This window comes from Haliotis rufescens, unplaced genomic scaffold (genome assembly GCF_023055435.1).
Source record: "Haliotis rufescens isolate VD_foot unplaced genomic scaffold, xgHalRufe1.0.p SCAF_6, whole genome shotgun sequence".
NCBI lineage: Eukaryota > Metazoa > Mollusca > Gastropoda > Lepetellida > Haliotidae > Haliotis > Haliotis rufescens.
This window is the reverse complement of record NW_025964334.1, coordinates 24,808,480-24,826,545: the sequence shown is the minus strand read 5'-3', so window position 1 is coordinate 24,826,545 and position 18,066 is coordinate 24,808,480. Positions and strand designations below refer to the sequence as shown.

The window sequence follows — 18,066 nt, the reverse complement described above, 5'->3', positions numbered from 1 at the left end:
CAGACGGCGATTACGGACAACCCGTGTAACACATTATTAAATTCAAAATTAATTCAACGTCCGTATAGTAACAAAGGGGAACAACTGCTGATGAAAAACTCTCATCGTCTCATTTGTATATTTTCCTTATTTTCTTGTTTCTGATTGGTCAAAAAACTCTTCATGACCAATCAAAACACTAGACGTGCTAATAACGAATAATGCAAATGAAGGGGTTTATATTATAACGATATTATTTCCCTACTGGCTTTATTATTAGAAACAAGACATGTAAACAGAGCTGACGAGCTAGCCAAAGCACCTAGGAATCAAAGCTATGTGGCGTGTTGACCGTACACTTGGTGCAGTTTGTTTACAAGTTCTGTGTTTAATAATTCACTGCGAGTGCCTTAGCCCGGCTGAATATAACAGACAGAGACAAAGCGTGTTACAAGCGGAACATTCGAGGCGGTTCGGATCTTCATATGTATTGAATGTTGGCGAGAAGAAACTTAGCAGGATCTTGATAGAAGCAAAGCAGAGAGAATTCAACTCTTCGAGGGTTAATGGAACCATTTTCCCACCTTCAGTCAGCTTCTTCAAGACAAAGAAAATCATCGAGAAGAGCCAAGTGTTTCAGATTATACGACGAATGCCCAAAGGTAGATTTGCATACTGTCATTTATTCTTAGAACTGATCGATGTACGTCACATGTCCTGGGTTGTTTCGGTGGGAGTATTTGCCGATGTAAGCTCGATTCACGACTTGTCGTTTTCTGTTTTCGTTCGACAGGTTTATTTTATGCTGGTAATTCGTTCCTGTTATTTCAGCATCAACATGAGAATTATATGCTGACACAATTTGATCTAGCCGGGTCATTTACACGGATAAATCAATTTCTGTTGTTATATCACCTTGAAAGTATGTTAACACCATGGGTATTAAGTATCAATAGGTAAAATGATATAACAGGTTAGAGGTTTGCAACAATCCATATGTTAAGTCTCTCGTGTACTCACGCATGCCCTTAATATATAATAGCGCGACATGTATGCGAAATTATCTATATATCTCATTTAAACATTGTACATTTATTTTGGAAAAGAAGGTACGTGCCCTACGTGTGCCTATAGGGCGCATAGACTATTCCCCGGTCTTTTATAACAAATCTAGGCCGCGAAAATAAGATTGGATTACATTTGAGTAATGAAACCTCGTGGACGGGTTAAAGTCCTGGCTATTTATCCATATTAATTCTTCTGTTATATGATATGGGTCAACCGCCTTTGGATGACATTGCTAAGCTGTGACAGTGGATGTGTCATGTAGCGTGAGAGTGTCGTGAAACTGGATGATATACACACAGGGGGTGAATCAGTGGCATATACTAAATATACTACTCAGCGTTTGATAGAGATACGTTTACTCTGTCCGTGGTATACAGAACTGATTCTCATAATATGTCAAGTGTATATTAAAATAGAATGACATCTGCTTATCCCTGGACGGTCGGGTAGCCTAGTGGTTCAAGCGTTCGCTCGTCACGCCGAAGACCCTGGTTCGATTCCCGACATGGGTACAATGTGTGAAGCCCATTTCTGGTGTCCCCCGCCGTGGTATTGCTGGAATATTGCTAAAAGCGGCGTAAAACCATACTCACTCACCCAGTCTGATTAGCCCTATCCAAAGTTGATTAGTACTTAACACGCGGAAACTATTGGAATTCTATACAGACGTTTATTTAAATGATTGCAATAATTTAGTAAGCGGATGTGTCAATTTCTTTCCCCCCACCTACCTCAACCCCAATCCATTGTATAATCGATCCACTAGAAATCCCACCCCACAACCAACATCTCGTGTTGGACTCCGTGAGGTCAGGGTTAGAATTGGTCTTCAGCAAACCCGCGAACCGATGTTTGTCAAAAGAGGCGATCGGGTGGTTTGTGTGTGTGTGTGTGTGTGTGCGTGCGTGCGTGTGTGTGTGAGGGAGGGTGGTCGATTATTTTAAAACCTTGTTAATTCTGGGAAAATATTCGCTTCAGACTGCTGAATAAAAAGAATTTGCATGCCACAAAAGTGAGATTGTTGCAAGGTATTTCTTTATATAATATCCATACGAAATCCCATCCCAAATATCGCTAAACGTTGCATCCAAAGAGACCTCGCCACGCTTTTATGAACAACGTGCGGATGTGCAGCCCTACTATATATTCGATACAGTTTTATACCCATGAACAGTGAATTCAGTACGCATGCACGACATGCCGTGATTCAAATCTCCTAACACCATCCCGTGAGGTCAGATGATCAGGTCACCTGCAAGAAATAGGCCATCTCCTCACTCAGATTACGCGTCGAAGTCGAATCAACGGGGTCATTCACTTCGTTAAGATCACCTTGTGCAGTCACATATGCTATTTCAAATATTTACCCAGGTCTATAACACTTTCTACAGGATACAGTGGCTGGCTGAATAATCACTCGGGGAACTGATGTCTCTGATACGGATCGCGGAAACAAAAATATTCGAAGACTCCCAAACAAGCGTTTAAGTCTCCAATACATTTGCAAGTCTAGATTACTCAAGTTTCTGAAAAGAGGTTACCCTCTGGTCAGCTTTCTGACATATTTTAAGCAACAAAATTTAAAATGTTTTCATTTCAGAGACTAAATGTTTGTCTAACGGTGGAGTAATTATTAATAAGAATCACAAATATCTGATAGCGAGCGGCGACGCGGGGCAATGTCTATGTGTGACAATTGTTGTAGAACTACGCTCGTTTAAAGCATTCTTCGGGGTCTGGCGGATGTCTTCCTTGTTACCATGGTAACTATAAACAGGGCACTGCTTTGGGGTACTTAGTTTGATTGTCTTTGTCCCAATTTCATATCCTGTGTGGTTAATCTTTCTTCCTGGTGACACGAGGCCTTCTGTGAATATGATTTACAAACAAGGAAATGTTTCTCGGTCGACCCTCGACACTTGAAGTCCTGCGTGTGTCTTAGTTTTCAAAGTCATAAGGAGCATACTTGTAATCAGTCATAACAACTGACTGAGTATAAAAGAGCCCCCCCACCACACTTTTGTTTTCAATTACATTAAAACAAGACTTTCCTCCCTCTGCACAAAAAAGGTACCCAAGAAACATATAGAGAATCTCACTCGAGTGTCTTTTGATATCAAATATATCAACACGAGTTGATAAAAGTGGAAAAATTCCGAGGCTTGCCGAGGAATTTTGCCACTTTTATCCACGAGTGTTGATATATTTGATATCAAAAGACACGAGGGTGAGATTTTATTTATCATCCAACATTATTCTTCCAACTTTTTCAAATTGTAGACAGCAATTAGCAGTGTCTTCAGTGTAAAAAGTACTGGGGCGCGTTGCAAGCCACGAATCGCTTAGAGAAAGCAAATTCATCGCTCAACCCGGGGTCTGCAACAGTTCGAAGCGCATGCGCACTCTTCCAAAATGGCGGTACAACTATACCGCTTGGTTGCCTTGACGTTTGTGTGTTTGTTGTTTAACGCCGCACTCAGCAATCTTCCAGCTATATGACGGCGGTTTGTAAATAATCGAGTATGGACCAGACAATCCAGTGGTTGACATCATGAGCATCTATCCACGTAATTGGGATACGATGACATGCATCAACCATGTCAGCGAGCCTGACCATCTGCGTAATGAAGAACGTAATAGAAGAGGCTCGATGACGAGCTGATGAAATTTATGACTACTTTGAAGATGTGGAGCAGACTGAGGATGATGGGGTGTTAGCTACCTTTGCTCATTTTCTAGTTGATCCAGTCAAGAATTCCTTGTTCCGCTGTCAAAGTAAGCCGCCATTTTGGTTTGAGAACGAAGCGACCTCAGTCAGCGATTGTTTCGCTTGCAAGCGGCTGAAAGTTAGCGCACTGTTGTAAGGCGAATCGCTGTACATCGCTCACAAGCGATTGGCGCTTTGCAACGCGCCCCTGCTAACAGCTTCAGTAGCAGAGCCAATAGTGATATCATTTGATTGTGACGTCATGTAACCAGTGACGTCACAAACAGGGTAATAACAAATAGTAATATGGCTGTTGTTTATCTGTCCTCCTTCCAGTTTATTGTGGGGACACGGATGGCCCAGTCGTCTAAGGCGCCGCGATTCGCTGTGCAGAGTTGCGTCCCTTGGGCACGCCAGAAACCTAAGATTATGGGTTCGAATCCCGGTTCAACCCAATTATGTTTCTAGGTTTGTCAGCACCATACCCGTGCTCGTGGGTTTCGCAGAAGTGGTAAATGTCTGAGACCTGCATCACTTCGGGCTTTCCTCCAACATTAAGCTGACATGCCGCGATATGACTGGAATAATGTTAAAAGCGGCGTTAAACCCAACTCACTCACTCCAGTTTATTGTCCTTATGATGAAAGCGTTCTCGTGTCACGCTGAAATCCCGATCCGAATCTCAACGTGAAGTCGTGATATGCTGGAACAATGATAACCCATAACGCACAATGGTATAATCAGACTTATTCTCTGCTTGATTTTTTATTTTAAAAAAGAAGTATTTTAGCATCTTTATTGCACCAGGGTTCCACGTATTTACTAATCTGTACAAATACCTTGCATATCAGGGGATATCATTTCGCTCTAAGATGGTTAGCGAGTGATCACTACTACATATACGTACCACATGTACATAGTGGGGACCGCCTCCGTGGTCTAGTGGTAGAGCGTCCGCCCGGAGAGCAGAAGGTCCGGGGTTCGATCCCCGGCCGCGTCATACCAAAAGACGTTAAAAGATGGTACTTGTTGTTACCCTGTCTGGCGTTCGGCTTTAGGGGCTAAATCAAGGACTGGTCGGCTCGGAGTCAGTATACTGTGTCTGAGTGGTATATTCATGTTTAACTGCGGCATGGTATCTCAGTGAGCTGGCACTATAAATCGGCATCAGTCCGGACTAGTACAAGCAGCCACACAAACACACACACGTACATGCACGTCGCTATATAAGTGCAATAATCTTGGTCAGCCTGGTGATAAGGTCACGGTACAGGAGACCGGAAAGTCGGGGTTCGATCCCCTGGCCGCGTCATGCCTAAATACGTTATTATAACATGGTACTTGTTTTTACCCTGCCTGGCCCTCCGCATTTCAAGGAGTGGTCGGCTCGGAGTCAGTGTAGTGCGCCTGAGTGTATATCCGTGTTAAACTGCTGTATGGTATTTCAGTGTGCTGGCAATATAACACCGGCATAAGTCTGGACTAGCGCGCGCACGCACGCACGCACGCACGCACGCACGCACGCACACACACACACACACACACACACACACACGTCGCTATAGGTGCAGTAATCTTGAACGCAACGTTAAAAAACTCATTTAACCTCACCACAGTACAAAAGACTATGTTGTATTTCTTTTAGCCTTGAATTATATGCTCGATGTTTAATATTAGTGTAGTATAAATATTAAGGAGGACGGTTGAAATGATAACGGTTATTTATTTCCTTGAATATGTTTCCTCGGGGAATATGAAAAGACTTTAATAATTTCCTCAATGATTGTCACACAGAAGCGTGATAATCAACCTTGAAAAATAATAAAGCTGAAAGTATTATTGAGTATCAGCAACCCGTTAGACTTGATCTTCAGAAACCCATCTTTGCCTCCTCCCGTTAAGATCCGGGTTAGATTTGGTCTTCAGGATTTTTTTTTTTTTAATTTTTGTTTGTTGCACTCAGCCAAGGGGTCTGAAAAATAATTGATCTGCGCTATTGGGATACGGTGACATGCATCAACCAAATCAGCGAGCCTGACCACCCGATCCCGTTAGTCGCCTCTTACGGCAAGCGTGGGTTGCTGAAGATCTATTCTCACCCGGATTTTCACGGGTGGGTATTCAGCAACCCATGCCACCCTAAGGCGACTAACGGCATCAGGTTAGTGACCGGTTGAGGCTGTGATATTGCTGCGGCGTTAATAGACGGGGAAACAAAGAAAGAAAAAACAACAATCAAGCCAGTATTCATCAAATTACTCTGAAAGAATAATAATTGACAAGAGATTAAATGCACATTGTAAATCTCGTTTTTTAATCAGACTGCAAGCCAGCGATATCTCTCTCTCTCTCTCTCTCTCTCTCTCTCTCTCTCTCTCTCTCTCTCTCTCTCTCTATAAGAACTCAACAATGGTATACCCATAAGACCAGTTACGTCATGAGATAATTACTAATGTAGATCACACATTTCTTTTGTCACAGAAAAGACAAACCCATTCCACCTGTTCGGGTTTCCATGGCAACGTCACACTATACCATATGTCCATGCCTACGTGTATAGCACTGACGATAACGAGCCCGCAAGGTGATTCACATTTACAGCTGGCATGAACAGCTGTTCAGGGCTATTGATAACTCCATAATTAGTTTCTACACTCAACTACACAGTATTACGTCATGCTGTATTGGTTATTGCGTTGTTCATAACATAAAATATTTATATATATACCGGTTCTTTCATGTTACGATAGCAAATCTGTCTTGCCAAATCTTTGACTTCTTTTGAGTTGTGACCGCCTCCGTGGTCTAGTGGTAAAGCGTCTGCCCGGAAAGCGGAAGGTCCGGGGTTCGATCCCCGTCCGCGTCATACCAAAATATATGGTACTTGTTGTTACCCTGCCTGGCGCTCGGTATTAAGGATAGGAGTCAGTATATTGTGTCTACGTGGGGGATTCATGTTAAAACTGCAGTATCATATCTAAGTGGGCTAGCACTATAAAATCTGCATTAGTCCGGCCTAGTACAAGCAGCCACACACACGTGCATGCACGTCACCATATAAGTGAAATAATCTTGGACGCGACGTTATTCCCCATTTCACCTCACCTCTTTTGAGTCGTATACTTACGTTTAGATCGCTTTTAAGATATTTATTATGTACTTATGTTTATTTCACAAGAATGTGACATGTTAATATTAATATAGAACTGGAAATATATACTAAACAATGTGAAAAGAACTCGTTTTGACACGCAGAGGCTACTTGTAGTGTTATGATGAAATTCCTCCAAAATCAAAGTTATGAATCAACTAGGGTTAATTCAAACATGTTATTTTCTTTTCATGATTGATTTTTTGTGCTAATTTAAAAGCTTTTGTTTCTGTTGGTTTATGCTAAAACGGTACGGATACTATTTTGTAAGTAATGCTTTGCTATGAGTGAGTGAAGTATGTTTTACGGCCCAGTATGGATAGCAAGGCTAATTTATTGTTGATATTTGTACAGATTGATTAACGGGATCTGGTGGTCAGACTCGATGACCCGGTTGATGCGTGTTCTCGTGTCCTAATTGCGTAAATCGATGCTCATGACGTCGGTCATTGGATTGTCTGGTCAAGACGCTATTTTTTTTACAGAAAGCCGTCATACAGCTAAAATAATATGAGTGCGGCATTAAACAACAAATAAACGGACCCCATGTAATATGCTGTGACGAAACCCTTAGTCTCTGTAGTCACGAGCGAGTGAGTGAGTTGGGTTTAACGCCGCTTGTAACGGTATTCCAGTTATATCACGGCGTGTCAGCTTAATGTGGGAGGAAAGCCCGAAGTGATGCAGGTCTCAGACGTTTACCACTTCGGTGAAACCCACGAGCACGGGTATGGTGCTGACAAACCTAGAAACATAATCGGGGCGAACCGGGATTCGAACCCATAATCATAGGTTTCTGGCGTGCCCAAGGGACGCAACTCTGCACAGCGAATTGCGACGCCTTAGACGACTGGGCCACCCGTGCCCCCCTGTAGTCACGAACTGTAGCGACCCGTGAAGATCCGGGGTAGAACAGGTCTTCAGGAACCCATTCTTGCCGTAAAAGGCGACTGTGCTTGTCGTAAGAGGCGACTAACAATCTCATTAAAATCAGTGTTAGTTCTCGCTACCTCTTAGCAAATTTGTTTAGCGATAGCTAGAACTAAGATCTGATTTTAATGAGATTGAGGCGACTAACGGGATCGGGTGGTCAGGCTGACTTGGTTGATGCATGTCATCGTATCCCATTCAGTGCTCATGATGTCAATCACTGGATTGTTTGGTCCAAACTCGATTATTAACAGACCGCCGTCAAAAAGCTGGAATATTTCTGAGTGCGGCGTTAAACAACAAACAAACAAACAAACACGAACTGTAGCCTATATATACAGTGTGTCTGTTCTGGAAGTATGCCTACTGCAACTGGTACACTGAACGAATTATGAACTGTGATTAAAATGAAACATATTCATGAAAAATATCCCCGTCATATGTTTGTTTTTTCCTCCGCCAGGTGGCGCTCTGCACACTCACGACTCGTCCATCACAAGTCTAGACTGGCTGATCAAGAATGTCACCTACCGACCTGATTGTTACATGTGCTTTGACAAGAAGAAACAATTGCAGATGCACTTCTACAGTAAACCGCCACAGAGTAAAGGTGCGTGGGAATTATTCCTGGGGTTATTCCGGTTATGAATAGATCCCCAAATAACTATTATTATCCTTTCGGGTGGTGAGGCACTTGGTTGATTGTGTGTCGTACCCTTATTGCTTGGGCCATTGCTCATTATATCAATCAATCGGATGATAGGGACCGGATGCCGGAGGTCGGGTGACGGGTGCCGAATACTGGAGGTCGGATGTTGTTGACCGGATGATAGGGACCGGATGCCGGAGGTCGGGTGACGGGTGCCGAATACCGGAGGTCGGATGTTGTTGACCGGATGATAGGGACCGGATGCTGGAGGTCGGGTGACGGGGGCCGATTACTGGAGGTCGGATGTTGTTGACCGGATGATAGGGACCGGATGCTGGAGGTCGGGTGACGGGGGCCGAATACTGGAGGTCAGATGTTGTTGACCGGATGATTGGGGCCGAATACTGGAGGTCGGATGTTGTTGACCGGATGATAGGGACCGGATGCCGGAGGTCGGGTGACGGGTGCCGAATACCGGAGGTCGGATGTTGTTGACCGGAAGATAGGGACCGGATGCTGGAGGTCGGGTGACGGGGGCCGAATACTGGAAGTCGGATGTTGTTGACCGGATGATAGGGACCGGATGCTGGAGGTCGGGTGACGGGGGCCGATTACTGGAGGTCGGATGTTGTTGACCGGATGATAGGGACCGGATGCTGGAGGTCGGGTGACGGGGGCCGAATACTGGAGGTCAGATGTTGTTGACCGGATGATTGGGACCGGATGCTGGAGGTCGGGTGACGGGGGCCGAATACCGGAGGTCGAATGATAGGGACCGGATGCTGGAGGTCGGGTGACGGGTGCCGATTACTGGAGGTCGGATGTTGTTGACCGGATGATAGGTACCGGATGCTGGAGGTCGGTTGACGGGGGCCGAATACTGGAGGTCGGATGTTTGGGACCGGATACTGGTGTTGGAACCCAGACATGGGTATTCCAGAGGTCTTCATCACAACACTTCTATAATGAGGTGTCCATGTCGTCTCGTTGTAGATTTTGTTTCAGTCTTGAAAAATGTCAAATATCATGTTGTAAAGATGACGTGTTATGGTCTTCAGATTGCAAATGGCAAACCGTCAAGACGCTGAGAGCTCAGTCAGGGAATGTCGGTCTCTTTGATTCCTAGTAAGTATATTGTTTATTCACCGATCACAATTGTTTTGACTTCAAGCACACGACAAAGTTACGGACAAAGACCTGTACAGTTGTCGTTTGTGCATATGACTTATACTGTTTACGACAGTATTGCCATCGTTAGATTGTATTTGCTGCTTGAGTAAACCTGCTCCGGAACATAGTCACTACACTACGTCACTTACTTACTTACTTATATTGGAGATTTAACGTGCGCTTTCCGACTGATGCGTATTTCGCACACGGAACTACGTCACTCCATCACCCGTGAATATATACCCTCGCTTTGCACGTATTATGTAATCTCTATTTTTAACCAACGAATCAAATCATGGCCTGGTTCCGTCGAGAGGGAAACCAGCGGTTGTTCTCTGACCAATGAGCGCTCAGATTACATAGTACTAACGGCAATGTGTTTCGTGCCACACGTGGGGTAGCCTAGTGGTTAAAGCATTCGCTCGTCAAGCTGAAGTCCGGGTTCGAATCCCGATATGGGTACAATGCGTGAAGCCCATTTCTGGTGTCCTCCGCCGTGATATTGCTGGAAAAGCGGCGTAAAACCATACTCACTCACTCACTCACTCGTGTGTAATACTGAAACTAAACTTATTTTAGTAATTCGGCATTCTTGGTTATATTTCAGCTATATCATACATACTTAAATAGTTGTGTCCCTTCGGTGCTCCAGAAACCTATGATTGTGTGTTCGAATCCCGGTTCGCCCCGATTATGTTTCTTTCTTTGTCAGCATCGCACCCGTGCCTTTGGTTTATTTGGGCTTTTCTCCCACAATTACCTGACACGCCATGATATAACTGGAATACTGTTACAAGCAGCGTTAAACCCAACTCACTGTTTAGGAAGCATGGTGAGAAATATTCAAAAGTTTGTCTTGAGCATTTGTCCGCTGGTTGGACAAATGTTACCAAGGTTTCTACAATACCTCGAAAATTTTGTAGTTGACAACAGAGGCAGTGTACTGTAAATCTTGAAATTAACGCGAGCGTGAATTGAATGTGAAAAATGTGGTCTTTGCTCGCATTAATTAATCTTCGTATTTAAGACTCCAAAATGACAATCAACAAGAAGACTGCACACTGCACTCACTGCACACATTGGATAACGGTAATACCATATAACAATGTCAGTCAAAGACTAGAAGTTACACAATAGGCATCCCGTGAGTTATCACTGCTGAGGTCAAGAGTTCTACCCACTCGTGTCAAACTCGTGTCACTCCCAGTCACTCACTCCTTAAATAGCTGAATTAATGTGGTGTATGTTTTTTTATCAGTTGATGTTTCAATATACGTATGTACATCTGTTAAATCATCACCATACTGAAAAGAAACCCTCTTTATTAACAGTTTGCTATCGAATATCAGCATCATCGTGGACAACCCACAAGATGTATACGTTACCGTGAACGACGTGTGGAAGAAGTTTGGCAGTTACTTCACTGTGGTGAATGGTCTGTTTCTGTACGAGCCTGTCTTCAGGGACTACCTGGTGGAGGCGCTCGCGCAGTTCAAGGCGGACAATGTGCAGTACCTTGAAATCAGGGCATTGCTGCCAAAGGTATTTAGACTTTTGATAGTTTTGGATTTGCAAAACTTGGTCTACGGATCCTCTTGCCCTTAAAGTTCACAAATTATGAGGACATATTGTTTATTCCTCCGGAGACACGTAAGACTTCCACAAAAAATGAAAGTCCGACAACTGCTAGTCTAGATCTCATACTTTGTGTACCCCTCTGACAAGTGTAAATTGGCACGGCTCCCATGGCCGAACGCTATGAATACACAATGCCATTTAGAAAGTGGTCAACTGTAACAAATGTTCTATTTGGAATAACACTTTCTTAGATAAGTACAGATTCTCGTATTTTTGGGGGTTGAGTCCCGTCACGGATTCGAACCCACACTGCCAGAGTGAGGCACCTAATCGCCAGCACACAAAGTCAGCGGTCTAGCCCGTTCAGCAAGCCGAGGCTTCCACAAAAAATGAAAGTCCGACAACTGGCAGTGTGGGTTCGAATCCCGGACGGGATTCAACCCCAAAAAGTACGAGAATGATCGACAATCTTTATTTTACTTAGAAAGTTATGTCACAAATAATACATTTGTTACAAAGGAGAGTATGTCTGGATGGTCGCCAAGTTTAACCCAAATAAGATCCTTGGTTTGGTCTTCAGCAACCCACGCTTGTCGAGGCGACTAACGGGATCATGTGGCCAGGCTCCGGGACTTAGTTGATGCATGTCATTGTATCCCAATTGAGTGGATCGATGCTCAATTGTCAATCACTTGATTGTCTGGTTCAGACTCGATTATTTACAGACCCCCGTCATATGGCTGGAGTACTGCTGAGCGTTAAAACAACAAACAAGCAAACAAAGTGGCAAAAATATACGTAAAGCTGACCTGTAATAATGTAACTGATCTACTGCTTGAAGTGGCGTTATACCCAACTATGCCCCGGGTTATAACATAGCATATAGGGCTGGGACTACCCGGGCTTGGTACCGGCCACCCTATTACCCGGCCCTACCCGGATACCCGCTATAGGTCTCAAGAGTTGGGTACAAAATGTCGGAATTGGAATTGTTTTACCGCAGCCTTGGCAAAAACTATTTAGATACATGTATAAAACAATCTGATCATGTATAATCTGCAGTTGATAAACGCTTTATCCTTACTTGAACATATAAAAATGAGAACGAATGCCTGCATAGTGAGAAAGAAATGTAAACATTAGCTATACTTGTAGCGTAACATTGAGTTTTATTGTTAATGTCATTAAACAGTATGTCACGTGACTAACCACGGGTCCGGGTATTTATGTTAGTACCCGGGTCCTACTCAGGACCCACCCGACCCGAGTACCCGAGTTACCCGTCCAAGCCCTTAATTATATTAGCGTACCTCTGGTTGCAGCTGTATGACCTCAACGGCAATAAAAGTGACCCGGAACACACGCTCCAAGTCTACCGTGACGTCATCAAGCGGTTTGAAAAGGAAAACCCAGATTTCATTGGGTGCAAGTTGATACAAAGCGCCATCAGGTATCTCAACATTTAGTCATATGTAAATATGTAAGGGTTGCATTGGCGACCTGGATTGTAGGGAACGGCGGTTGGGGAACGATCGTTGATTTTCTGTGTGCGTGCGTGCGTGCGTGCGTGCGTGCCTGCGTGGTGGTTTGGTTTTTTTTAATTCTTGTTGTTGTCCAAGACAATACTTAGGGGTGGGGGTGGGGGGTAGCTCACAGGTAGCCCTGTAGCTAGAATTCGCTGTGCAGTTCCTCAGCAGTCCAGAATCCTGTGATGGTGGTTTCGCCGTGTTTATGAACCTTGGCCTGTTAAACTCACAACCATTCTCGTGGGTTTCACCAAAGGGGTAAACGTCTTTGACGTCTTAGCCTAGTGGTTAAAGCGTTCGCTCGTCTCATAGAAGACCCGGGTTCGATTGCCGACATTGGTACAATGTGTAAAGCCCATTTCTGGTGTCCCCCGCCATTATATTGCTGGAATATTGCAAAAAGCGGCATTAAACCATACTCACTCATTCACTCACTCACTCTTCGACCAACATTACTTTGGGCACACCATCATAGACCTATTCTACACAGCCGCCTAAAACCGAAACAGTGACAAACAAGGGTTCGTTTGCAATTTTACTTGTTGATAGTATGCGAGCATGGCTTCTTATGTTCTTATAGGGGCGGTCGGACCCGGTTCGATTGCCGACATGGGTACAATGTGTGAAGCCCATTTCTTGCGCCCCCCGCCGTGATATTGCTGGAATATTGCTAAAAGCGGCGTAAAACCATATTCACTCACTTATGCTCTTATATGTATCCACAGCATAGAGATTGTGTTGTCCAGATCCGGGTCGCAATGATATAATCTAGCTGACTGACTTCATTCACAGGTTTTCACCACCGAAGGATGTAATGTCGTCATTATATCAAGCAATCAGCTTCATCCGGAAGTACCCCGACATTTTGCGGGGGTTCGACCTTGTGGGCCAGGAGGGCCCGGGTCACACCCTGTATTACTACCTTGAGGACCTCCTCTACCCCTCCCAACAGTCGCCGCCTATCAACATATCGTACTTCTTTCACGCAGGAGAAACGGGTGAGAACTGAGGTTGTCCCAAATATACTTCGTATATGAGAACATTCAACTCCAGTCGTGCGCGTGCTGTGATTTAAATAGTTTGCACTAAAGATTGGGGGTGGGGGTGTTATGTATGTGTGTATGTGTGTGTGTGTCGGGGGGTTGGAGGTAGGGGGTGGGGGTAGTTGGTGTTTGGTTTGGGGTGGGTGGGTAAAATACGTGTCAGTCTCACCAGGTCCTCTGATACAATACCTGTCTGCCTGATCTGACAAACTATCCATGGCAGGTTGCGTCAGGTCACGTTTCTAATCAGTCTATCAGCGTGGAGGCTTCTAAATTCCCAGTACGAGCGAGCGAAGGATTCAGAGCCGCATGTATGATGAATGTATCCCAAAACAGATACGAAGGTTCCAAAATAATAGAGGCCGCGTTAAAACAGTGTGGTCGATATTTTATACACCCTGTCGTTTCTGAGCGCCATGTCATCAAAACTCAAAATGGAGTCCCATCGATGGAATTTTTTTGTTCTGTGATGGTTTCCCTCCGTTAAGAACGAACTATCTGAATCGAGGTGGAAAAGAAATGAAGCCGTGTGTGTGTGTGCGTGTGTGCGTGTGTGTGTGTGTGTGTGTGGATCTGATTTTAAAGAACATATCTAAATAAATATCTACCATTTATGCACCAGACTGGGAGGATAGCCAGGTGGATCTGAATCTCGTGGACGCCGTCCTGCTCAACGCGTCCCGCATCGGCCACGGCTTTGCTATCTACAAACACCCGGAAGTGATGAAGATGATTAAAAAGAAAGATATAGCTATTGAGATCAACCCGATATCGAACCAGGTGAGTTCAAACTGAAGAAAATCCACCACATATATATGAATACATGTCATATAGTATAACAATTGCACAAATATGTTCGGTCTGTAAGTTATGTCAAAGATGTTTTCTTTGAAAATTAGGGATTTGTAACAGGAGTGAGTGGTCTAGTGGATAGAGCGTCTGCCCGGACAGTAGGTCGGTGGTTCGATCCCCGGCCGGGATATACCAGATAACGTTAAAACATGGTGCTGGTGCTCGGCATCACGGGGTTAAAACAAGGACGGGTCTTCTCAGAGTCAGTATACTGTGTGTGAGTCGGTATCCATGTTAAGCTGTGACATGGGATCTCAAGTGAGCAAGCATTATAAAAAGTGCAATAATCTAGTACGTTACGTTACTACCACCCCCACAGTCATCTGGGTGAATAAATATAGTAAAATCTCGTTAACTAAACTCCATTATCACGATATTCGGATAAAACAGCTTATCATATAATGGGTAGGTTTCTCGGCAGGATAAAGACAACGGATAAAAACAATATCCGTTGGGGTCATATGCGGATTGAGATGCAGACATCAAAGGCCAAGAAGGGACTACTTTCAGTGTTTACAAGCAAACATGACAAACATTCGGCGATCGAGTCAGAGTTAACCATCGGGAATCTGACATCAGAAACTACTGAGCTAACTCCTATCATTATCAAAAGAATAGTGTAATATATTGAAAATCAGTGTTTACCTGTGACGAAATTGAGGCATTTTACAACTTTGGCAACTTATGGTTGAGAGGGGCGTTGGGGTAGCCCAGAAGTACGCTCGTCACAAAGAATACCCGGTTCGAATCCCCATGTGGGTATATTGTGTGAAGCTTGTTTCTGGTGTTCCCAGTTGTGATTTTGCAGGAATATTGCTAAAAGCTGCTCACTGACTCACTCACTGACTCACTTCTCGCTGACTCACACACTCGGTGTCTCACTCACTCACTCACTCACTTAGGTCCTGTCTCACTCACTCACTCACTCACTCACACACCCACCCATTCACCCGCTCACTCACCCATGGTCACAAGGGCTAGGGGCGGTCGGGTAGCCTAGTGGTTAAAGCGTTCGCTCGTCACGCCGAAGACCCGGGTTCGATTCCCGACATAGGTACAATGTGTGAAGCCCATTTCTGGTGTCCCCCGCCCCCGGCGGGGGGAATATTGCTAAAAGCGGCGTAAAATCTCACTCACTCACTCACTCACAAGGGCTAATTCATGTTTCAGGTACTAAAACTTGTGGATGATTTGCGCAATCATGGAGCTGTAAGTCTGTTCGCCGACAACTTCCCGCTCGTAGTGAGCAGTGACGATCCCGCCGCTTGGGGCGCTCTTCCTCTGTCACATGACTTCTACATGGCGTACATGGCGTTGGTTGGGGAAGACGATGGACTGGAGGTTCTCAAACAGCTCGCTATGAACTCTATACAGTAAGTCACCACCCGTAGGTCCGTAGCATACAATAGTCAGTGATCAGTAAGTGGAACGTCAAGTAAGATATTTGGAGTTACCTCCCTTTTCGTGACGGATGGGCGACAATGGTTTTAACGATTTTCGTGCCTTCTGTATATATATATTGTGCAAATGAACCCACACTGTTATACGTTTTACGTCACAATGCAAGCCACACCTACGATGGTTCCATGTGGGCACCATTTATAACTAATGTGTGTGTGTGGGGGTGTGGGGGGGGGGGGGGGGGTGGGGGTGTGTGTGCACAATTAAGATCTATTTATTGTCTTTGGTGGTAATTTATACGGAGATAAAAAAAAAATTCGAAATAAAAAGGGGGAAGTTATTTTATTTAGTTTGAAGTCAGAGACCCCTTACTGATTTCTCGGGGTTATGCAATCTGTGTAATAACTTATGTCATCTCCTAAAACCACACAGGGCGAATGTTTCACACCGTGACACGGTAAAGATGTCAACGTCATGATGATGATGGTGATGATGTCAACGCGATGATGATGATGATGATGATGATGATGATGATGATGTTGATGTTTAGCTTGGGACGGTGGTAGTACATGAGGCAATATCTTATTTCAGGTATAGTGCAATGACCAAAGACGAGAAGCTGGCCGCAGTTGCCAAATGGGAAAGCAAGTGGAACCATTTCATCGCGGAGATGCTTGAAATCTTATAAAGACTGGACTCTTCCAAATCCCACCCCATGCCTTCCCAATCAATATTAGCGGTTTTCTCTATAAGGATATGCGTTGAGGGTGAAAACAGTCATAATCAATTCCACCACCCGAACACTGTAATACTATTTTAGTCATAACTCTACCCACCCACTCTACCCACCCCCTGTACCAGCTCTCTCCCCACTCCACATGTAATCCCACTCCACTCCTCCACACCCCAAGTCCTCCAAGTCTTGTCAAGTCATCCATCACCCCACCACCGTTGGTCGCTACCTAAGACTATTCTGTGAGTGAGTATGGTTTTACGCCGCTGTAAGCAATATTCCAACACCACCACGGTAGGCGACTCCAGAATGGGTTTGATTTCATATTTAGCAATATATACATATATTACAGTTTGCAATTTATATAGTTTTATACACAGGTTTACAGATTTTAGTACATGTTCACTGACTGCATTTAACCGTCACCAAATATTTCTTCCCTTATTACGATAAGAATATATTTTTGATCGTAAAAATGTATGCGCTCATGCTATGTAGATATGGATGCTGTAGATTGCTCATATGGGACCAGTGATGCATGTAGCTCATATGGCACCGTCCTTTTAGATGAACCAAGTATTACTACTTAAAAGAAGGCCTTGGACATCGACATGAACAACGGCAACAACAGGCCACACGAATACAACAGCTATGCTAGAGGAAACGTGTGCTGATTCTAAACTGTAACTACTACTACTACTACTACTACTACTACTACTACTACTACTACTACAAGACACTATGCTAGAGGAAACGTGTACTGATTCTAAACTGTAACTTCTACTACAGTAAACTACTGTTATAACGAACTCAAAGGGACCACTAATTTTAATTCGTTATAACCGTAGTTCGTTATAAGCAAATGTACGGAATATATACAGCAAATAGACAGGACCAAAAAAATAGTTCGTTATATCCGTCAGTTCGTTATAAGCGTGTCCGTTATAACCGTAGTTTACTGTACTTCTACTACTACTACTACTACTACTACTAGAGCTACTACTACTACTACTACTACTACTACAACGACTAGAGCTACTACTACTACTACTACTACTACGACTAGTACTACTACTACTACTACTACTACTACTACTGCTACTACTGCTGTTACTACTAAGTAATATTACTACTACTACTACTACTACTGTCACAAACGCATAGTGCAATGAACGGACACATTTTGATTGGACAACAGTTCCGTTGTGCTGCGTCTCTGATTGGTTTATCATGTCGCACGGTGGTGATGCCTAGGGATATCACCATCGTTGTTCATAAA

The 18,066-nt window shown here is 44.1% G+C and overlaps 1 protein-coding gene across 1 annotated transcript; it reads left to right on the top strand.

The window, feature by feature from the left end:
* The first annotated feature begins 236 nt into the window (after positions 1-236).
* On the top strand, positions 237-17,575 carry LOC124113469 (adenosine deaminase AGSA-like). Its single transcript, XM_046473827.2, has 9 exons — positions 237-641; positions 8,299-8,445; positions 9,543-9,609; positions 10,986-11,196; positions 12,555-12,682; positions 13,551-13,756; positions 14,424-14,581; positions 15,824-16,026; positions 16,646-17,575. The coding sequence occupies exons 1-9, from the start codon at positions 317-319 to the stop codon at positions 16,740-16,742; spliced, it is 1,542 nt and encodes a 513-aa protein (XP_046329783.2). The 5' UTR covers positions 237-316; the 3' UTR covers positions 16,743-17,575.
* Positions 17,576-18,066: the final 491 nt, after the last annotated feature.

Coding starts and splice junctions, on each gene's coding strand:
- LOC124113469 (XM_046473827.2), top strand. CDS start 317: ATGTGGCGTGTTGACCGTACACTTGGTGCAGTTTGTTTACAAGTTCTG. Junction 642..8,298: donor TATACGACGAATGCCCAAAG/GTAGATTTGCAT, acceptor TTCCTCCGCCAG/GTGGCGCTCTGCACACTCAC. Junction 14,582..15,823: donor TCAACCCGATATCGAACCAG/GTGAGTTCAAAC, acceptor TTCATGTTTCAG/GTACTAAAACTTGTGGATGA.